This window comes from Malus domestica, chromosome 13 (genome assembly GCF_042453785.1).
Source record: "Malus domestica chromosome 13, GDT2T_hap1".
In the NCBI taxonomy this organism is placed as follows: domain Eukaryota; kingdom Viridiplantae; phylum Streptophyta; class Magnoliopsida; order Rosales; family Rosaceae; genus Malus; species Malus domestica.
In genome coordinates, this window is record NC_091673.1 from 22632031 (window position 1) to 22655605 (window position 23575).

General features: G+C 36.7%; 1 protein-coding gene across 3 annotated transcripts; it reads right to left on the reverse strand.

The window, feature by feature from the left end:
- Positions 1-1392: 1392 nt before the first annotated feature.
- On the reverse strand, positions 1393-14286 carry LOC103453651 (cycloartenol synthase 2). 3 transcript variants are annotated; one of them, XM_008393208.4, is made up of 19 exons: positions 13902-14286; positions 13567-13767; positions 11166-11351; positions 10878-10967; positions 10525-10719; positions 10307-10391; positions 9565-9731; positions 8843-9031; positions 7947-8060; positions 7341-7463; positions 7120-7242; positions 6946-7044; positions 5749-5805; positions 5052-5098; positions 4808-4951; positions 4506-4683; positions 3538-3618; positions 2877-2960; positions 1393-1789 (listed from the first exon to the last, which is right to left on the reverse strand). In XM_008393208.4, exons 2-19 carry the CDS (start codon positions 13762-13764, stop codon positions 1679-1681), a joined length of 2271 nt encoding a protein of 756 aa, XP_008391430.3. In that variant the 5' UTR covers positions 13765-13767; positions 13902-14286; the 3' UTR covers positions 1393-1678. The 3 variants fall into 3 exon arrangements, with proteins under 3 accessions (XP_008391430.3, XP_070666692.1, XP_070666691.1); XM_070810591.1 differs by having other exon boundaries at positions 4501-4683; XM_070810590.1 differs by lacking the exon at positions 13902-14286 and having other exon boundaries at positions 13567-13880.
- Between the last annotated feature and the right edge of the window lie 9289 nt (positions 14287-23575).

The following is a 23575-nucleotide window of genomic DNA, read 5'->3' on the forward strand; positions in this document are numbered from 1 at the left end:
TTCTATAAATACATTCTCATTATCATCTATCTTACACCACAATTTCATATGTTCTCAACTACTTTCAATCACATCCCTATCTTTCTCTCAAAGTTTCAATCCAATTTTTTTCAACAAAATGACTACTGAAGCAGGTACGAATTGGACGTCTCTTGAAGATGTTGCATTGTGTACTAGCCGGGTTGAAGTTACTCATAATTCGCGTACGGGTAATGAGATGTAGTTGCGAGAAATGTGGAGTCTTATTCATACCAATTATCTTGAGAAAATGGGTGGGAGTAGAACCAAAGAATCGATTTCTAGTCGTTGGAAATTACTTAGCCGATCGTTTATTATTTGGAGAGATGCCTTGGCACAAGCTAGTAGTAATCTTCGAAGTAAGAAAAATTACACGGATCAGGTAACAATATATTATTTATTTGTTTGTACTGTACCTAAATTTACATTGTAATTATTTGTTTGTATTATTTATTTGTTACCTACTTTAATTATAATTATTTGTTTGTATTATTTATTTGTTACCTACTTTAATTATATTTATTTGTGAGATTTAAAAGGATGGATGATGGATTATATGGAGGATTCTGAAATGATTAGGTTGTAGATAGTGCCACGTGGCATGCCGTCATTCGTTAAAAATCTGATCGAAATCTATCCTAAAAGATTCTGAAAAGATAACGACACGTGACACGACGACATTGGATAAAAATCTTATCGAAATCCATCACCAATAATTATCTTTTCGGATAATGACACGTGGCGCAACGAAAATGATTTAAAATCTAATCGAAATCTATTCTCAAAGATTCTAAAAAGATAACGACACGTGGCACGATGACATTGGATAAAAATCTTATCGAAATCTATGACCAATAATAGTCATTTTAGGTAAATGACACATAGCGCAACGAGAACGATTTAAAATATCTTATCCGAAATTACAAATAAATTTATTTAGTATTATTTTGTAAAAAAAAAATAATAATATTTTATTACCTATTGCCAGGGCTATTCAAGTACAACGATGGAGATGCAAAAGACAGTTAATGTTCATTAGGGCAGTTACTGTTCACAGGGTAGATTGAATAATGGATTGCCTGGGAGGAGGGCTCTAAGGGTGAAGTTGCTCTAAAGAAGAGTGAAAACCCGCATCAATAAGAATACTTGTCGTGTTGGTCACTTAACCATGGTGAGCGAACAAATGTCCAATTTTTAAAACATCAGGTAGTTATTGAATGTTTTAACATATTGGAACCAATTTGGAATTATTCCTAAAGAAAAGATTCAGCAGTGTTATGTACTTAATCCTAAAAGAATGTACGCAATTTAAATGTATTTGGTGGAGGTTTCGAAATAGGCCAAACCAAATCGAACAAAACTAATGCAATTTGGTTTTCTGTTTTTTTTTTTTGGTAAAAAGTTACTTTATTACCAACACAATATATTGCATAAGAGTAGGCCCAAATACTAATACATAGACGGAAAAAAAAGGACCTCTGCAGTAACCAATAGCCCAAAACATAAAAAGCAACGAAGAAAACCCTAGCAGCATCAAACAGCCGACACCGAAAGCCGCTTGCTCACCAACAAAAACAAAGGTCCCCAGCACACCCCTGATGACAAGCCAAATGTGAAACACAGGCATAATGTCACACAAATTAGTGGCAAAGTTAGCTCACTAAGCCTGCAACACTCGACAGCGGTATTCTCCCAATGCCCAGATAGGGAATATGTTCCGGTATGCAGCATACGTGATCATACAGTTCCTGTTGAAGACACCCATAATTTCCTGCAAAAGAAAATATTAAAGGAAGAAAGATTAAATGTATTGGCAGCATTGGCATACAAATTGCGAGGAATCAATAAGATGTACATTTTGTACCATCAGGTTTGTATTCAATTGCAACCTCATACAATATTTTTTTAAATATTTTAATCTCATACACTTATTTTTTCATTTCAATGTCATACATCCGTCTCATTTCTGTGTAAAAAAAGGTTATTACTGTCTAAGGCTTAAGTTGCATTGCACATTCTGCCTTGACATGGTTTAAACTAAGACTGCAGGTACCCCTGTACGGTACACTAATCCCTCGCTACTTTCTTTGCTTTCACCCTAAATTTAGTATTTTAAAGCAGGAGGTTGTATGACATTGAAATGATATAATAAGTAAATGTATGACATTGAAATGTTTTAAAGATGTCGTATGAGGTTGCAATTAAACACAAACTTGGTAATTTACCCAATATCATTTGTTCATATCCTAACATGTGAAAATCTTATTGTTGGATACAGTATTCACTAGAAGAGTAAATTGTAGCAATGGTCCCTCAACTTTAATCAAATTGGAGCAATGGTCCCTCAACTAAAAATTCATTACCATTGGTCCCTCAACTTATCAAAATGTGTAGCTATAATCCTTTTCATCAATTTCGTCAAAATTTTGTCAAAATAAGTTATGTTGGAATAACTATTTATATAATTAGGCTCCCTCAACTCATCAAAGTGTGTAATTATGGTCTTTTTCGTCAACTATGTCAAATTTTGTCAAAACGAATTATATTGAAATGACCATTGCTACAATTAGGTTAAAGTTAAGGGATCATTTCTCCAGTTGAATTAAAGTTGAGGGACCAATGGTAATGAATTTTTAGTTGAGGGACCATAGTTGCACGTTTTGATGAGTTGAGGGACCAATGGTAATGAATTTTTAGTTAAGGGACCATTGCTCCAATTGAGTTAAAGTTAAAGGACCATAGCTACAATTTACTCTCACTAGAAATCCGAAATGACAAGAAAATGCAAAATGGTAGAGGCTTAGAGCACGTTTATGGAGGTTATGCATCTTAAATAGTACTAACAAACAATGAAGTACCTCTTGAGGAAAATCTCCATTCTCCATTTGAGAATTTATCAAAAATCTAGCCGCACGGTGCAACGGTGTAGGGTCTCTCTCAGCCTGTTCCAACAAGTAAAACACCACAACAAGAAAAGTGCACACACGATGAATAACAACAAGGAAAGCAATCAACATCTGGAAAGACAAAAATGGGGAGCAAGTCTTTTGGAGTTGATTGTTGGCAGTTTTAGAATTGTTTGGTTGGAGAGAACTAGTAGAAATATTACTGAAAAATGTAGAGGATTGGGATTTCCAGGGATAGGGCCAGATTTTGTGTGTGTTCTGGGATTCAGTGTCTATGAAATTACTCGTTTAGAGAGACTTCATTTCTTTTCTTAACAGGGATCATTAAAGCATGGATGTATTGTCCTTAGTTGTTAGAACTCAGCACTGAAGTGGCTTATGTTGTCTGATGAAATGCTGGTATTATACTGTGAGTTGGGAAGTAGAGGCTTTGTTTGTGTATTTGACGGACTGCTGATCCATTTCAGTGGTATTGATGTTAGTTCATTCTAACGAAACTATTTGTTCTCATCAAAAAGAATAAACACCTTAAATCAAAAGTTGCAGCACCAGAATAAGTTGAATAACAACCTACCAATGTACATGAAAGTATTTGGTTAAACTATATGCATACCTGGCCACCATCAATAAGAGCCAACATGGCCCATCCAGTATTGACCACGTGAGACCTATCACCCTCAAGATTTGTGTACACCTGTAAAGAAAAAGCAATAAGAACAATTGATGACATGAATCACAAAAAACCTACCAAAATTATACCTTCAACCAATTCAATATTGTCACCTCAGACAAGACACGTCCCATTACTATCAAGGTTACAAGAGTCTCTTTGTTGGCAAATGCAACAATATGTAAGTTAACATTATGAATAAATGTAAAAGGATGGTGCATTTTCGAAAACAAATGTTAGAAATATTCTCAACCTTGCTAACCTGTTCTCTTTCAAATCATTGTGAGAGTTTTACCAAAAGAAAAGGCAAAGCACCCAAGACTATAACTGTTTTCATGGCTACATAACCATACATTGATGATGAGGGAAACAAAAGCATCATTTAGATTCAGCATATAACGATAGACACACTACAAACGCATTTTATTTTCTTGCTTGTATCAGAAATAACTAGCAACAAGACAATATTTGGCCACATCAATTAAATTTTGGCCAAAGTATGGAAAATATCAAATTACTGGAGTAAAGATATATGTTATCTGAGTACAGTCAAGGTCATATCCCCATGCAACTGCAGGTGGTTAAAGCTTACAAGAGATAAGATAGGATTGACACGCTTAGCTCAGTGCAAACCATTAAAAGAACCAATAGAAGAAAAACCTAGTGTATTGACCAGGAAAGGTTAACGAATTCCCATTTTTACCTGTTTTCCAGCTTTATAAATATACAATACAAGAAGCACACCAAACAAAATAACTACCTAACATTAATTAATTAAAATTTTCAATTTAAAGGGATTAAGAGCTAAAATGAGGAATACAACAGAGTTTATAATTGAGAATTGATGAACTTAATAATTTATAGAAAATATTTTTGAGAAAAAAGAATGATGTAAAATCAATGGACCTTGCCTTGTTTTGACATGATAGATAACTCTCTGACCACCCACCAGAAGTAAGTTGTTTTGATAGCAGAAAATCACAAGCTTTCCGAATGCTAGAACTATTGTTGTAGTTCCTTCCAGCAGCCACCAACCCTTTTACCCCAAACCATGTACCATAAGTGAAGCAAACCCCCCACGAACCATACCTGTTCAGCAATTATAGTAACATAAAAAGCGTTCACATTGATTGAGCAAGATCTTGGAACTGATAGATCAGAGAAGGAGAAAGCAGCTAGAAATAGCTTATAAAGTAAGAAACATGGGGCTAACCATGAACCATCAGATGCTTGTATCTTTTCAATAAACTCAACAGCTCTTTTGATACAGTGTTCTATTTCTTCTCGCCGATGACAAGGATATAATTTCTTAAATGATTCCAGAGCTTGAATAGAAGCTGAGGTGCATTCAACATAACTACAGAGACATGTAGTAAGTACTTAATTTCTAGAGAAAGAAAAATGGAAGTAGAAAAGAAAAGATAGAACTGATGCAGTTCAAGGTGGTGGTATCTTACGGATAATCAATTACAATGTCACCAAAGGTTTCAGCAGGGTTGATCAACTGGCAAATAAATGAAACAGTAAAATAGATTAGGTCTCTGTGATCTCACGAGGTAACAGTGAAAGCAAAGGTCTCTGTGATCTCACGAGGTAACAGTGAAAGCAAAGGATTCTTATTTATATCATGCAATGAGTCCTGACATGCAATAGTGACTTCTCCAAGTTTCAAGTATTATTTAATAGAGAAGATGGGACTCCCCTGGCAAAGATTGGTGATAAAGTGCTAAGATAAGATGTCAACCACGGGGTTGTTGCAGGAAAAGCGGGTTGAGATTACCAATGACAAGAGCATGAACCACATAGATTGTAAATTTTTCTTGTACATTTTCGATTATTAATGGAGTGGTTTTCACTATCATTAGTTTACAAAAAACAGAACCTGTGTAAGGGGTTTGATAATATGCACCCACAAAATGAAGAAAAATAAGTTTTCCTTATCTTTCTAAATTATGTAAATATGGAAATAAGCACAACTGCATAGGCAGAGTAATGAAACTCCTTTCAGTCGCAATACAGATTCAAACACTTACGGAAGGAGTTATTAGATGGCAGTTATATTACTGGACACATGCTATACAAATTTTAGCAGAACCCACCAAAATAAAATGAAGAAAAGTGAATGACAATGGAGAGTCGTTAAAATGAGGCTACCTCCAACCAACTGTAAGATCTTGTGAGCTCATATGTTGCAAAACCACCATCATTATTCTGCAATCACATTATAACAAATAGCTATCAGCGATTAAAACAAAACTTTCAGGTCATAAATCAGTTATTACAGAAAAAAAGCAACGATGAGTATTCATAGGAAATATGTAGATAGGGCAAGCTGCAGGGAAGAGTATTTATATGAAACCAGCATATGGGGGAAGAAAGGAGCTTCATGATCAATTAGAACATTTCCCATTTTGATGTAATAGGTCCAAATAAAGACGGCATTGTCACACACATAAATGTTCTCCTGGTCACTAGGTGACAAAGAAATACATGCTCACTCGCCCTTGAATTTGATATCAACGTGGAGAAGAAAGGGATGCCCTTTTAATGTTTTAATCTCAACCTTTGATATCAAATCCAAGGGTGGGTGACCAACTAAGAGAATAGAACTCTTGTCACACATAGCACATGGCAACATACACTCTCTTGTTTGTATCCTTATATCATCGCAACTAACCGTCCACATCAGAATTTTAAACCAAATTTGTTTGTGGTTTCATCCCTCTCTAGACTTTCGTAATTAAGGGTACATGCCCATATAAAAACCACCACTTGTCTGGAGACAATAGGCATTAGAAACTATAGAAAAATATAGGTAAGGTTTCAGGTTGGTACAAGGTAGGATATTGATTTCAAATATGTAGTACAAAATTCTGCTGCTTCTGCTGATGACGATGAACTTGACACTATTGATACATTTATAAGATATTAAATCTAATGATGGATAAACCTAGCATAGAAACAGAGTGGAGCCTCTGATAGAAAGCTTAATAGATTGAGAACAGATATCTTGTAACCTTATGGGAGGACTGATGTAAATTACCCTTCTTTTGCCGTTGTTAATGTTGATGATCTTCAAGAGAGGAGTTTATGATAAAAGCTAAATGGAAATACAACAGCAATAGCAAAAAATTCTAAAAAATCTTTTGAAAAAATGACTACTGTGAAGTTTGAAAAGTTTCTTGTTCAAGAATTGTAATCATCTTATACATAATCACATGCAAGCAGCATACTTCACGCTTCTGACGACATCATTAAGAACATTATAAGGAGTTCTAGAGATGGCTTGGGTGGTAGAAAATTCGTACACTTATCTACTTCAGAGTTCAGACTATCATGGTCTGGGCTAACCTGTAATGAGAGTATGACATTGACAGCATCGTAAAGCCGGTTTGCATCTAGTGGTTCACCAACAATTTCAGATGGAATTTTTGATAATGATAGAACAGCCTGAAAGAAAAAAAAAAATAGAAATAGTGAACAATGAATAAGTAAATGCAGTGCATTTAACTGACCAACACTCACTTTCAATCCTTCAGCTGTGCAGTCTGAGATGGGCCATCCATGATCAGCAGTTGAGAAAGGCCAAGCACCCTTTGAAATGTGGCGATACCAATAGTCAAGATCACCGGGGCAATCTTCTAAAACCTTGAGAGAAAATAAACAGTCAATCATGGATATGAGGGGCCCATTAAATGTAACAGTATTAAGAATAAAAAATGAACTCGGATGCACAAGATCACCACCTGTGAATCTTTTATGTATTGATGTCCCTTTCTTAGAGTTGAACCAAATTCTTCTATAAGGTTGGTTGCGATAATTGCTTGAACAGAAAAAGAAGTGTCCCAAGCCTGGCTTCCATTATACCCCTGCAGTAAATTCATAACATCAGGTTACTTGGCAGAAAACTCGTTAAAAAGATGCTGACTCAAGAAGTGCTGTAAAACAAAGTCAGCATAATTGAGTTTATTTGCAGGAAGAGGGTATTAAAAATCGCAGATTTTTTTGTCTGGGTAAGGCTGCAAGCACTAGGCACTCAAAGCAAATATCTGGATAATTGAATAAGTCACACTTTGAGGCTATTAAATGTTCAAAAATAATTCACACTTGAGGCTATTAAAACTTCAAAAACTTGTTCAACTTCCTAGCAATTGTTTTTCGCATGATCATCACACGTATTTCTGTTTCCAGTATCAAATTATTGATGACTACTGAGTACAATTAGAAACAGCAGTTATGTAGCAAGCTTTAGGATAAGCATGCTAAACAGCTGTAAAGTGTCAATGGATGGGACACATTCCAGAAATATGGACTGTTAAAAATAGTTCAAGGTATGATGATAGTATACAGACCTGCATTTTCATGCCATCTTCAGCAATCCATAGGTAATCATAGATTCTTGGAATATGTAACTTGAAAGCCTCTGAATTCGGATCTTCTGCCCAACAGCAAAGCATATTTAAAACCTGCAATCCGCATCAACCTCGAAACTCAAAAAATTGTAATTGACAAATACATATAGTCATATATATATATATATGTGTGTGTGTGTGTAAAAGAGGGGGGGGGGGGAATGTGAACATTAATAAAAAGACCAAAATGAATAACTCAAAAGCAGTTAAAAAAGTAGTCCAGACAAAGGACAAAATAGATTAAAAATCAGTGAAAGCATTTTAAGAACCTAACTAATAAACCATTCTCGACTTAAAATTTTAATCACAGTATTATCATCATAACTAATACAAGTTTGGCATGGACGAATAGTGTGTGGGATAAAGGGACGGAATGAGAGGAGTTCCTTAACTTGCTACAGAGATAGGTGAGTAAAAATGACGATCGGGTGGATGAAGAGCCCCTCCATACCCACTAAAACCACTGGGTTCATGGTGGAATTGGTATAAATCTAGACAAAATTGTTAACTGAGACCAGTAAAAGACTATATGCAATCTTTTAAAATAAACTATTCTTCATCTCTCCTTCCTTTCTACCCAACAAGAGGAGAATACATTTATATCCATCTCTCTTCCTATCCTCTTCCCATGTCTACTATCATTTTCCTCCTTCCTACTCTTCATCATCTCTTCCAAATGTAGTATAAGTGGCAGCACTAAAAGATTATATTTGCTCCCCTTAACAGACAGAAACCTAAATGTAGTATAAGTGGCAGCACTAAAAGATTATATTTGCTCCCCTTAACAGACAGAAACCTAAACAGTGTACGTAGTGCCAAACCACTTGGATACATACCTTATTCACAGGTCCAATGCAAATATAACGAGTATTCTCATCTTCATAATGTATGTGCTCAATTGCAGTGCGAAGAGCCTTTTCTCTCAACTTCTTCCCAGGCCAATGCATTAAGATTGGTTCAACAGCCATATGAAGAGAAGACCAAAGTATATCTTGTACAAGGGGGTGTGGATAGTACAAATCTTCCTGCAAAAAAAAAAAAAAAAAGAAAAGAATTTTCTTAAGAAAAATTCGGATCAATGTGAATGTATAGATAGATAGTTGACCGTATTCCAGTATGTGGAACAACATAAGTATGCAATCTGCTGACTATAATCCACTAAGGTATTTTAGAACACATTCCTTTATTACTGAAAAGAAAGAAATGAATTTTCTAGTGAGAAAAATTACAGTCAATGTGAAAGTACAGACAGTTAGTTGACTTTATCCCAATTGATAGAACAATATAAACATGCAATCTGCAACTGCTGACTGTAATCCACTAAGGTGTTTAGAACACATTAACTGAACTTTGCTCGATAATGTAACCTTATTTTAATAGAAAACATAGTGATATATAGTAATAGGTAGAAATATGAAAATGATAGACACAACAATAATAAAGCTATTATATTCAACCCTTCTTTCAAGCTGTTAAAGAAGGAGATTATTATTACTGGACAAATTTGTATCACATCAGATGTTAGCTCTGATTTGAGAACAGAGTTAGTTTGACCAACCTTTGCACACTGGTTGCGTGCCTCATTCCAATCTATTTCATGATAGGGGACATTAAAAAGTTCTTTCCTCAAAGACAAAACTGTTGGTGTGATTGGACCAACAAACCTCTTCCCATATAGGTATGACATTGGCAAATAGACCATGCGGCAGTGACACCACATCCTTCCTGCAGAGTAAAATGCAATCATTCCTCTGGTGGTGTCTACTAGACGATCAAAGAATTATTCATGCATGCCACAAGAAACATTTATTTGAACTTTTACAGCAGAAACTTCATTTTAACTAAACGATAACCACACTAGTCGAGAATGATGGCATTTGAAATCTCATTATAAACTAAATTTTGAGAAGGGAAGAAAGCCCACCAGAATACAGCATATTTTATTTATTGTAAGAGTAAGAATGTAATATCACTAGCAAGGTACTTAAACAATCAACCAGAGGTCAAACTTTTCAAAATTAATGCTGATGAAGGAAAAAAAAGCCTCAGAATGAAGGTTCAAATGTATGCTATTGAATTAATATGACCACCTAAGCTGTGTTGATTACCATAGTTGATTGTGCATCACAAGTTATGAGGTAATTTTTCTATCAGCCAGTAACATGTTAGAGAAAATACAGAAAACGCCTATTCTTTTGTTTCCCTCTCTGATAAGAAAAAATACTTATTCTTCACAAATACAGAAACAAATACATACAGGAAAAACACTCATCCGCAGAGAATGAATAAAAGGCAAGAACCTGGATGAATTGGGAGCATATATGGAAGAAGCCATATCTCAGGGGGCAGGGGATTATTGCCAGACCATTCAAATGCTCCAAGTACCTATTACCACCCAGCAATGCTACAATGATTAAAGAATGCACTAGATTGTGTATACAAAGAATTCTTTCCAGCACAAACTAATAAAAGATGTGAAGGTCAGTTAGACCAACAAGATGAAGGTTAAGTTCTGAACTGATAACCACATTTTCCCCCACGATGTAATTGCAGTAGCACCACCATGGTCCAGAATCCACCTACGCCCACTCTCCATGGCTCCTTGTCCATCTTTATTTCCTTCACCAAGCAACCTTAAAGTAACATATGTCAAGACACTGCCAAACATAGTACTTGGGCCCTCAATGTGCAAGCCCCACCCACCATCTTTATTCTGCAATTAAACATCTCTAAATTAACAAATTTTCATCCCTCGTGCAGAAATGCTGGAACACGAGACTTCTGATAAACAACCAAAAGTTGAGCAAATGAGAAGGTACACCAGTGAAAAGGCGCATATGTCACAAATTTAAATCCAAAGTGAATCCTTGCCTGATGATTGTAGAGGTATCGACAGATCTCCTTCTTATGCTCATCTGATAAGACTGCATTCAATGCCCCAGTGATAGACAAAGCAATTACCTAATCATTTGATGGGAAAAAAGTGTCAGAAATCACTGATTATTTTTATGGAGTAAGAATCAAAGATTTTATTGCCTCCACTGTACTATGTTCCTGAAGGCTGAGACAATTGATCAAAAATACAACCCACTACATTTTTGGATGACCTGGAATATTTTTCACAACTTAAGACTTCCCATTAGCAGCATCAGCACTTACCAGGCCCGGGAGTAGAAACATAGGACCTCCATAGTCCCCAGGCCAATGTCCATCATGGGCTTGAAGTGTTGAATGGTAACTTATACCCCTTTTTAATGTATTTGTCACTGTCTTCTCAGTCACATCTTCTGTGTCTTTTACTTTGACCTGGGGTAAAACAGCAGGAACTGGGTTCTCCTTGGAAAACTACAATTTGGTGACGAAAGATAAATAGTTATAGTCAGTGAGATTATATAAAAATAAATTAATATAGATAAATGTTTGAACATTCACAATCTCATTCCCCTTTCCCCACAGAGCAGAGCAAAAACAAAAAATAATATATCATATGAACAGTCTCCCATGAAGCTTAAACCAACTCACAATCTGACTAACATGTAGAGCAACCAATATATTCAACAATACTCTCACATGTTTTTTTTTTATCTCAAAAAAGATGATAGTCTGTGATGATCTGAACTTTTCCAGTTGAGAGATTGTAACAGAAAAGTAATCAAGGAGGCAGCTTCATTTTCTGGATGAGTTAAGTAGCCAGTCATAAATCTTGACCAGTATTCTAAGCATGGAAGGGTAGGAAATTTTAGATTCTATCTTTATATGGGAGATCTCTGAACCTATTTTATATCAGAAAACTTAAAAGCATAATTATTCGAATAATATTGGACAAGATATCAAAGGGAAATCTGTGTAGAGGAGTCTCCTACTGTTCTTAACAATTCTCTCGATGCAACCCACAAAAGATAAAAAAATTTAAACCCAAGGCAGAACACTAAAATGTTCTGAATGGAAATGCAAAGGTGAAGGCTTATGATTGCGTTTTCACTAACCTTAGAACCCAAGTCATAAGACTCATAACAATATCACTAATAGAAGTATATTAAACAAAAAGAAACAATTTACCTCTAGGATAAAAGAGAAGGTTAAATTATTCCACCTATTTAATGAAAATCATTATGCTTCTATTTAACGAAAATCATTAGAGTTTAGGCAATGCTTCTAGATAACCAGAAGTACTTGCGGTAACGTGTGGTGAAAAATATTTAAAAGTACATTCTCCAAAAGCACTTATGGGCAGAAGTGCTATCTGCAAAAGGGGCCCTTACATACTAGCCCTTCACATTTAAAAATAAAAAAGAAGAAAGGTAAATGGTTTACAAGATTTATCATTGACTACGAGTAGATAACCTGATATTGTGCAGGGTGCTTGCTTACTGCTATATTAGCTTAATTTAGCGATGCAAACTTTACAGTATAACCGATTTCAGAATGGACAACACATGCTAGTTTTAGAGTTGACCACTTCTAGTTGCACACTGGCTTGCACTTGTTCAGAGTTCACGTTGGTAGTTTTGAATTCCAGAAGAGCCTAGCTCAAAACTCAAAAGTAGTTCAGAACTCTTTTTCAATGAAACTACAAACGAAATGGCACTAAATTGATGTGGAATGCAGGGCTTGTCCTAGACTAATTCGATAAAAAGGTCGTACCCAGTGCACAAGGCTCCCGCTTTACGCAGGGTCTGGGAGAGGTGAATGTCGGCTAGCCTTACCCCCATTTATGGAGAGGCTGCTCCCAAGTCTCGAACCCGAGACCTACCGCTCATGGGCGAAGGCACTTGCCATCGCACCAAGTGCGACCTCTTTCCTAGACTAATTCGATATTGATAAATATTTCATAAACAAAATAATTGCTAAAGGAGTCAGCAGCATACAAATAACAATTAAGATGGGAACAGTAGAGAGCAGGTCAAAAACCATCTGTAGAAAATGCAAATCACATATGATTAAACAAACATTATCATAATTGTTTATCCTCAATTTTAATATCGTTGATTCTAAGACTGACATTTTATGAAGCAATTAGATTATCAAAGATTATTAATAAAGACAAATCCCCACTTAGTTTAGAAAACTCATCCAAAGGAAGACAAGACAACCACTTTAGGAACTCTTCTGGAAGACTCAAAGTCTCAGAGTCTTCGCCGCGACCACGATACTGTTAGTCTGTTATTACGTATCTCATCAAAACAAAAATACCGTGTGACACAAACAAACCCGCTACCAATTAGCTTTCCAACCCCACCAACTTCAAAAACAAAAAAAATAACCTCAAGGACTTCCTTTTCTCCACCAGTCTCACAATTCAGTCCACCACGCAATCCCTTATTAACCCTATAACCACCAGTCAACTTCAACTCTAACTCCCTAACAGGTAATATCACAACAAACAATATAAAATCCATACATTCACAATCAAGTCTTCAACAAAATACTAGATCCATAAACCGAAACCAAATAGCGTAAAACCGAAGTAATCGATCTCAAAACAGGCAGCAGAGCTTTCGTTTTCATCAAACCAACAACGCAATCAATTGAAGAAAAACATTCAGAAGTAAAGAATGACCTGAATGCGCATGAGCAAATCGGAGCTGTGCTTCTTAACGAACCGATTATTATGGTAGTTCTCGCGAGCTCTCTCGATCTCGAGGAGCTCTTCGGGGGTACCGAGCTTGGGATCGAACTCCCAGACTTGCCTGCCCACATTGTTGTTGAGTGTACGCAGCCACGGACTCCCTCCCTCCGCAATCTTCAGCTTCCACATTTTCTGTTTGGTTCCCGGGAAAATATAAAAACCCAAATGCCAGAAACGGAAAAAACTAAGAGAAATGCAGCAATAATTCGGAAAGTCGTTTGCTTTTTTGGGATATTTGAGATCCAAAAAAGAAAGCTAGAGCTTACCAGATTGCGACTTTCTCAGCCGAAAGTAGAGAAGAATTGCATGGTGCGTCCAATTCAATTAACACAAACAAACAAGTCTCTCATTCTCTCTCTCTCGCTCTCTCTCTCTCTCCTACTCACCGAGTGACTGCGACGTTTTGAAGGAACTTCTCACCGAGTGACTGCGACGTTTTGAAGGAGCTTGAAGGAGGCATGTGGCAGTTGGGAATTTTAAACAATTTGGATTCATGGCCGACAAAAACACCGTGATTGTTTTGGGATGCTTTTGATAACAATTATAAAATTCATGGTAAATTAGAATCCACAAAAGATAGGAACTTTTGGATTTGCGTGAATTTTAAAAAATTGAGGTCTTTGTTGCAGACATAATTTACTGAACAACTATGGAAGCTATAAAGAGAGGGGTGCGGCAATAGGTAGAGAGAATGAGAGAGATGTATAATTGTGAGTGTGTTCTATTATACTCCATTGTGCCTTTATTTATAGTAGTAAGATAGGTAAAAACCTTTCCCTTTAGAATTACAATTTTTAATAGGCAATCAACTCCTAATAGGAATATAAGAGTTATTCAAAGATATACTAGGATTTACACAATCACATTCCTAATCTAATAGGAATGCAACACTCCCCCTTAAGTGTGTAAATACTCAAGTAAATGGCGCATCAGGTCTTTAGTAATGAAGCAAGTATAGTTGATGAAGTCGTCGGCACAATAAGTGAATGCGAGTCTCAAATTAACGAAAGAATGCATAAAAAGTAAAACTTACAAAACCTCGCAATGGTAAAACTCAAGCTGGGAGAAAATTCATAGACTAAGGAGAAAAATGAGAAGATGCATTAAGTCAAAACTATATGCCTTTTGGACGCAAGTAGAAGAGCTCACAAGGGTATGATCAGCCCAGGATGGGTGCCTCGTTAAAACCTAGTTAGGTAACAAAAACCCAGTGGAAAAAATGCTCCTAACCATAGAGAAAAAGAGTACATTAAGATCAAGTGAGTATACTTCTAGATACTTCCCCTGAGTTTGACATAACTTCCAAATGAGAACTACAAGCATTGCATATGAATAGTTAGGCATACCAATTCCTCGGACAAGCTTCTGGAAGGTTGACTTTGGCAGTGACGTCGTGTAGAGGTCAGCAAGGTTGTTTGGGATAGGCTTGCATGATTTCAATCTCATGATGAGTTGCTGATGTAGATGTGGACGCAATATGTCTTGGTGTTGACTTCGTTGATGTATCATGGCTTAGTCGGGTTAATACATACGGCATAGTCTTCATGGATTGTCATCGGGACTCAACGATGGATGAAAACACAGCAAGTACTTCGAATATGTTCAACAAGAACTCCTAACCATATCTCACTTGTGGCATAGTGAAGTAAGGTGAGTCTTGAATCGACTATGAAAATAGAGTCGTGTCGTATATTTGCAAGGAATGATATAGAAAATCAATTTCCTTAATGGGTACGCTTCGCAAAGTGTGCTTGTAGGCACAAGATCCTTACTTCGAGTAAAGAGATGCGTTGTAGCATCATTGTTCGACCTAAGTGTCCCAAAAGGTCGTACCAAAACAAGTAAACTGCTCAATCACCCGGCTCCAGGCCGACCCATTGGCCCCAAATGAAAGCTTCAGGCTCATTTGTGGAGGTGGTGCAAAGATATTTCACTCTATTTTCTTCAGTGGTTTCATTTATGATCATTGTCATCTCGAATATCCTGAAAAACTCAACGTCAAGGAGAATTTAAGGTCCCTTAAATGGTGATTCAGTATCACTCATACAACGAGGAGCGTGCCAATACTCTTAATCAGGTTGGATAGACCTGAAGTCATTGTTAGAGATGTGATTTAGGTGTAAAGTTAGTGTGCGTAGTACGCATTCATCCAGACAACTAACTTTCCCACATTCTTACCTAATCACGTGTTTAATTGAATCGGTCATATGTATTAAGAAACATGATTCAATTAACTCATATTCGTCCATAAGTAAAACATACACCAAACTTGAATCCAAGAATATGGAAAAATGTTCACAAAGTAAATAGTTTACTAAGGGGATTCGGCCAACAAGGCCATCCATGTCAAAATTCTGCTTTTCCAACGATGTTTGGTGAAGCAAAATTAGTCTCACATATTGACTATTAGAATGGTACTCCTTAACAACATTGGTATGGGCACAAACATGTGCATAACCAATGATCTATTTCATCGAGACAGAAGTAGATTCTGCAAGGTTGAGGTTTGAGAATATTTTCCCTTATTCTTGAAGTTTTAGGTCGTAGGTACCAAGGATCATGCTTCGGGCATGATGCCACACCTTGGCAGGCCCTGATTCTACCATATGTTGTAAAAACAAACTCGAAATTGGATTGTGAGAGAATATGCCATTTGGTGTCTCCTTATCGAAGCAGTGCATCACCATTCGATAGGCTTTGACCGAACTAGGTCGAGCAATTCGATAGACTCCAGCCAAACTGGGTCCATACATTTCTCTCACGTTTGTGGTAGTAATTAGATCTGAGAATTTGATAAATTTCTGCTATCTACATTGCTGCTTTAAGGGCAAGTTAGAAATAAGGAAGGATGAGAAAAGTATTCTCCAGTCAAAATTCGATCGGATTTATAAACTTCAGAATCGTACTCATTCATGGACGTAATCATAGTGTGCTTCAGGCAATGTTTTTCATGATTAGACAGTCCGTATGAGCGAGCCAAAGAGCCATGAAATCCGCGTTTGAGAGGTACTTCCATTTGTAATGCTTCGGGCATAAGTCTTCGAGTGAAGATCATGGCGGAGGCTTATTCAGCTCTTCCATGCCATTGTTAGCTTTAATGGTGTCTTAGCTTCTTGATAGTCAAATGGAGATTCACGTCTTGTACCCCACATAAAGTGGTTTTTATTAGAAAACGTCCAAATTAGGAAAATCAAACTTGTGACGGTTCGATAATCCACTGAATTGGAGGGAACAATATTGTGATTAGTGCTATGGGAATGAATCATCCATAAGCATCAAAGTTAGAACATTCGAGTTCTAAGCCATCGTTTTCATGAAAAACATCGGGTTTTCATGGGTATATTGTTTTATGAAAACTTTGGGTTTCAAAGGCACTAAATTTGAAACTATAGGTTCAATTTAGTTTATGAACGTTTAATTCATAAAAGAGAGGTTCCTGCAAGAACACAGAATACAATATACAACTAAGTGTAGTGGATTTGAGTTTCTTCAGGAACTCAAGTGTGAGTGCTTTGGGACTACGAAAGTATGTCAATGGTTCAAAGTATAAAAATAAATTATTGAATCGTTAATGTCCAAAAGTGATCTTCAGGTCAATAATTTTGGATTCATTATCAGATTAATGGACTGCAGGTCACTTTTAATTAATTTAATAGATCGAGACCATTCGGAGTCGATCGTAGAAGCAAAAATAATAATAACATTCGGGTTTAAATTATTTAAAATGCTAAATAATAGCGTTGGGTCGAAAATACCATAGCCCAAAAGATAGGGCTGGGTGCCGTGAGCCAAAGGAGGGGCTCGAGTTGGGTATGGCTGCAAAAGTAGCCCACGGAATGGTCTTTAGGCCATGAGCCGAGAGCATGGAGCCCAGCAGCAGCAGCAGCTAGCTCTTTGGGCTAAAAAAGGGGCACGGATCAGACCCAGCGAAATGCTAGCCTGCGGGTTAGGTGCGAGGCAACTTAAGCCCAGCAACCAAAGCTGATGGCAAGCAAGTCGAGACTGGGGCGAAGCCTAGTTAGTTCACGGGCCAAGGTACACAGGGACAATGGGCCAAAATCTGCTGGTTTTCCGCTTAGGGACTGCAAGTCCTATAAACAGAGATAGGCCGAAAGGCCTAGTAGTTTGGATTGGCGCATCAAAGCCCTAGGGCTACTGCCTGAGGGGTCCAAGGTGTCCGCGGTGGTGGTGCCGCAAGTACCCATATTTTTCGACAGAATTAGGGTTTGAAAACCCTAAATTTCTTCTAATTTATTTTATATAATTTGACTCACAAATTCCACATAGCAATATAATTACATAGTGCATGAAACAAATATATATATATATATATATATATATAGAGACAAATATATGAACATATACAATATATATATCGGAAGGAAAATATAAACATAGGGGGTTCATACATCATGGGGAATCTTTTCATGCTTCATGATCGATTCAAATATCTTACTTTATTTTAAGCGTACCTGATGGGCAGAAAACAATAAAAGCCTTTGAATTTGTAGAAGATCATTCTCGAAAGCCGGAATTGTATCTCCAATGCGTTGTATCACGTTCGACATAAAAAAAATAAATTGAATCAATAACATGTAGATCAATTCAAAATAATAAATTAATCATAAAAAGAATTATTAAAACGTAATACTCCCCCGATTGAAAATCAAGCTTTCTTTAGAACAACGTTAAGAGCGTGCGATAACATGTTGTAGGCATAATTTACTGAACAACTATGGAGGCCATAGAGAGAGGGGTGCGGCAATAGGTGGAGAGAATGAGAGAGAAGTGTAATTGTGAGTGTGTTCTATTCCACCCCATTGTGCCTTTATTTATAGTAGTAGGATATGTAAAAACCTTTCCTTTTAGGATTACAACATTTAATAGGTAATCAACTCCTAATAGGAATATAAGAGATATTCCAAGATATACAAGAATTTACACAATCACATTCCTAATCTAATAGGACTACAACAGTTTTCTTAAAAAAAAAAAAAACAATTTTAGATGAATATTTATGGATGAACTCAAGAGAAATTAAATTTGTAAAATAAATGACATGGAATTTGAGTATTACTTAAACGTTGATTGTACATTGATATGAGACGACACAAAGATGTCATTTGAGGCATTATGAGGGCTGCCACTTAGTACTCTTCACTTATATTTAACAAATATTGAATTCGAATTTGGAAAATGGCAAGTTCTTAACTAATTTATTATCTCATCCATTAGTATAAGGGTAAATTACATTTTACCCCCTCAGGTTTCAGTGCAATTACAACCTCATACAACATCTTTAAAACATTTCAATCTCATACATTTAGTATTATTTTATTTCAATTTCATACAACCGTTAAAAAATATATTAAATTAACTGTTAAGTGATGACGTGGCAAAATATGGGGTTGCCATTTGTACTCACGTGGCTACCACATTTGTGCCACGTGGCTAAACACTTAATAAAAATTTTAAAATTTTAAAATAATTAATTAAAGCAAGTAAAAAAAAAAAAAAAAAACCAAAAATCCCCTTCATCTTCCCCACTCGAGCCCACTCCCTTCCCCCATTAATTCTAAACTCCTTCTCAAACCCAAAAACCTATCTTCCTCATCAAAACACCAACTCTCCTTAACCTCTGCCACCGTCTGGTTTTCCAGCGATTCAACCTTCTATTTTGACCACCCTTATCCACCCACTAAGCTCATGTTCGATTATAATGACATCGAGCCTCCTCGAATTGGGACTTCTAGCATCGACACCAAGTCGAGCCAGATCTGCTCCACCGAGTCACGTCCTGCCATCGCTGCTACCTGAAATCGGACCCACCTCATGCAATTCCTTTGTGATAGGCAAGGGGTAGCTGCAGTGTGCGACTTGCGGTGGGAAAGATTTGGGTCTAAATGTTGGTGAGGGTAGAAGGAAGATGAATAAGGGGACTTATGATTAGAGAAAGATGCACAAGTGATGGGGGAATAGGGTGGATCGCCCTGCGACCTGGGGTGGGAAAATTTTGGGGCAAAGGATTGGTGATAGGAGAAGGAAGATGAAAGGGATTTATGGTTAGAGAAAGGTGCAAAAGTGATGGGGGAAAAGAGTGGAGCCGTGGAAAAGATGGAGGGGTGGCTCAGGTAGGGAAGATGAAGAGAGGGTTTCTGTTTTTTTTCCTTTAATTAATTATTTTAATATTTTAAAATTTTTATTAAGTGTTTAGCCACGTGGCACAAATGTGGCAGCCACGTTAGCACAAATGAGGATCCTATATTTGCCATGTCATCACTTAACGGTTAACTTAACATATTTTTTTAACGGTTGTATGAAATTGAAATAAAATAATACTATATTTTATAAAAAAAGTTCAAGTTGTTTTGAGGGCGGTTAACTTATGACTCACATGCTACATAGTGTGGCTTAAAGAAATTTTTAATGGAAAACTAATAAAAATGGCTTGAAAACTTTGAGTTTTAACGATAAAGACAAAATAAAGAGTAAAGTGAATAGTATCAGGATTGATTTTTTAGTGTAAAAATGTGATTTTTCGTTAAAATGAACAATACCGAGAACTTTTTGTTAAAGTTCCCAAATTTTTAATCACCATTTGCAGAATTGTTAAAGGTTTCCTACTTAAGATCCCAAGGTAGTAAGGGGTTTGTCATAAAAGTTTGAATAGTTTATTAGTTGTCATGTGATGTATAGGAATATAGAGTGACATTGTTGACTGTTCTCAGTGTCATGGTGACACACCCCGTCCCGAATGAGGGCATGCTGGCCAACATCCCACATCGCCCAGAAGAGTGATCCTTAAATGTATATTCCCATTCCTACCTAGCATGAGGTCTTTTGGGAGCTCACTAGCTTCGGGTTCCGTAGAAACTCCGAAGTTAAGCGAGAAGGAGGCCAGAGCACTCCCAAAATGGTTGACCCACTGGGAAGTTTCTCGTGAGTTACCAAAAACAAAACCGTGAGGGAATGGTAAGCCCAAAGCGGACAATATCGTGCTACGGTGGTGGAACGGGCCCGGGAAGTGGTCCGCCCTGGGCCGGGATGTGACAAATGGTATCAAAGCCAATCCCTGGGCGGAAGTGTGCTGATAAGGGCGTCGGGCCCTTAAGGGGGTGGATTGTAACATCCCACATCGCCCAGGAAAGTGACCCTTAAATGTATATTCCCATCCCTACCTAGCATGAGGCCTTTTGGGAGCTCATTGGCTTCGGGTTCCGTAGGAACTCCGATGTTAAGCGAGAAGGAGGCTAGAGTACTCCCAGAATGGGTGACCCACTGGGAAGTTTCCCGTGAGTTCCCAAAAACAAAACCGTGAGGGAATGGTAAGCCCAAAGCGGACAATATCGTGCTACGGTGGTGGAACGGGCCCAGAAAGTGGTCCGCGCTCGGGCCGGGATGTGACACATGGCCCCATGGGTTGTTGATGTATGGGAAAGTTTGAATAGTATTATAAGTTTAGGTTTATTTTTATAATAGATAAAAGTGGTCCTTGAGTTTGTTCACTATAAATCATTTTGGTCATTTCGTGAAAATTTGTCAATATCCTCGTTAAACTGTCACGTGAACGACCACATGACCACCTTTATATGGGTATTCTTGTCAAACCAATCATTTCATGTTAGATTGTCACCTGAACGACCACATAAACCACCTTTTTACCCATATTTTTATCAAACCAACCCCCTCACTTAACGAAGTTGACAAAATTTTCACAGGATGACTAACATGATTTTCAGTAGACAAACTCAATACCACTTTTATCAATTTCATTGTTAGGGACAAAAGTTAGGACTTATGTTAATTTAGGAATTATTTTGGCGAAAAAGCCATAAGTTTATTTGCATAGACAAAGTATGGCATCTATGATTTTCAGGATCCGACCTCAATAGAATTCATGGAAAAGAAAATATAAATGGAAGATGAGAATGAGGATGAAGAAAGTTGAGGTTTCACTAATTTGTAATATGAGGAGCTCAACTACTTCAAGTACATGCATGGTCTCTTCTTTTTATAGTTTGGGATTCACACTCTCAATATCACCGATAGTTAAATGGAGTTATGACCCGTTTTGGAAATGCTTATTTAAAAAGCATTTATTCTAAAAAAAAAAGGCTTCTACTTGGAGTGCCTCAAAATTTTTAAGAAAAATGCAAGTGCTTCTGAAGGAAGCATACAACATGTGATTCCTCTAGAAAACAATTTCAAATTTTTCTATCAAAGCGCTTTTGGTGGTCTAAAAGCACTTTTAGTTATTCTAAAATCACTTTCAAACAAACCTATGTTAATGGAAGAGTGAGGCCACCATATTATAGAGTATTTATCAAATATAGCCAAATATTAGCCTCTCATTTCAAAAATGTTAGTTTTTATAAAAACTTTCAAATATATCTAAAATATCACTTAACTCGACACAAATACCCTTAAGCTTTAAACCTAATAAATTAAAAAACGAAAACCCTATTAGATGAAGGGGTGGTTTGGGAGTGAGGTGCTTAAAAAAAAAGCACCCATGAAAAAAAGCTGTGAGGGTTTTAGGTGTTTGGTAAACTGAAAAAAAAAGGCTTATTTTGGAAGCTGCTGTGAGAATAAGTTGAAATCAAAGGAAAAAGCTGAAGCTGTTATTTGTAGCTTTGGAAAACTGGTTTTTTTTCAAAGCACACGGAGCTACAGTGCTCCTTTAATGAAAAGACCCACTATCAGACTGCTTTTTTTTTCAAAAGCACTTTTAAAAAAAAGTTTACCAAACACTCTGTTGATTTTTTTACAACCGCTTATTCTCACAGCAGCTTTTTTTCAAAGCACATCAATACCAAACCAGCCCAAAGAGTTCTCACAGCTAAACCTTAAAATTGGAGGAGACCTAGTGAAGGCATCGACTGTTGGTGAAGAATTGTGCACCCCTAAACGAAGATGAGTGTAGATGGTTAATTTTTTTTGCACTTTTCCTCGTCTACGTTTTCTCTTTGCTTTTGTAGTTTCTTCCTTCGATTGAATATTTATGGAAGAATGAACTGTCAATTTTTGAAACATTATTTATCTCAAATTTCCTATGGATTATATGTGCTTCATATTTAATTTTCCACCTTTGCATTAAGGGTGTTGTCCATGTCCGAATTCTGTTTTGAAGGTTGTCATTGACTGTGGTAATGAATCGAGAGATTTGTTGTGTTCTTAGAAAGTACAAAAAACATATGTTAAGGTTTACGAAATATAAATTCTTCGGGTGCATATTAGAAAAATTAGTGAAAGCACCACTTGATTATCGCACAAGAATCTTTTGATAAACAACTAGTTATATGTATGAATTAGGGTATTTGTGTCTATTTAAGTGATATTTTAGATATATTTGAAAATTTTTATAAAAACTGACATTTTTGAAATTAGAGGCTAATATTTGGCTATATATAGCAATATATTTACAAGTAAAAAAAAAATACAACTAGATAGTATGTTGGAATTCGAGGGTAAGATGACTTTTGGAATATCTTTTATAAATATTTTCAGATTTGTTCTCCGTCTTCTTCTTGCTTAAAAACTTGCAAGCCTTGAAGTTGAGGGAAGAAAATCCCTAAAGCTTATGCTTTACTTTGTCTGAAATTCTTTCTTTTCAAATCCCTTTTCCCTTGATCCATTTTCGAATTCAAGAAAGTATGTCGACCTCTTCAAGTGTTGTTCCTGCCCCTGCTGTTCGTCGTAAGGAAGAAGCAGAAGCTTTTGGGCGCCGATTGGAAAGAGGACCCAAAAATATATGTCCTTACTAGAGAAGCCCACACACACATGTTTACGTTCATCATTATTCTCTTCTCTTGGCTGTCTCTCGCAGCGTATAACAAATGTCTTGATCATGTTCATCAATCTTACGCACTTTCGGTTATAACATAGCTACATTTTGGTGTTAATATGCCGTCACACTGTTGATTAATACACACATGGAGAA

Coding starts and splice junctions, on each gene's coding strand:
- LOC103453651 (XM_008393208.4), bottom strand. CDS start 13,764: ATGTGGAAGCTGAAGATTGCGGAGGGAGGGAGTCCGTGGCTGCGTACA. Junction 9,732..10,306: donor TATGCTCCCAATTCATCCAG/GTTCTTGCCTTT, acceptor TTTACTCTGCAG/GAAGGATGTGGTGTCACTGC. Junction 7,464..7,946: donor AAGATGGCATGAAAATGCAG/GTCTGTATACTA, acceptor AATTTACTGCAG/GGGTATAATGGAAGCCAGGC.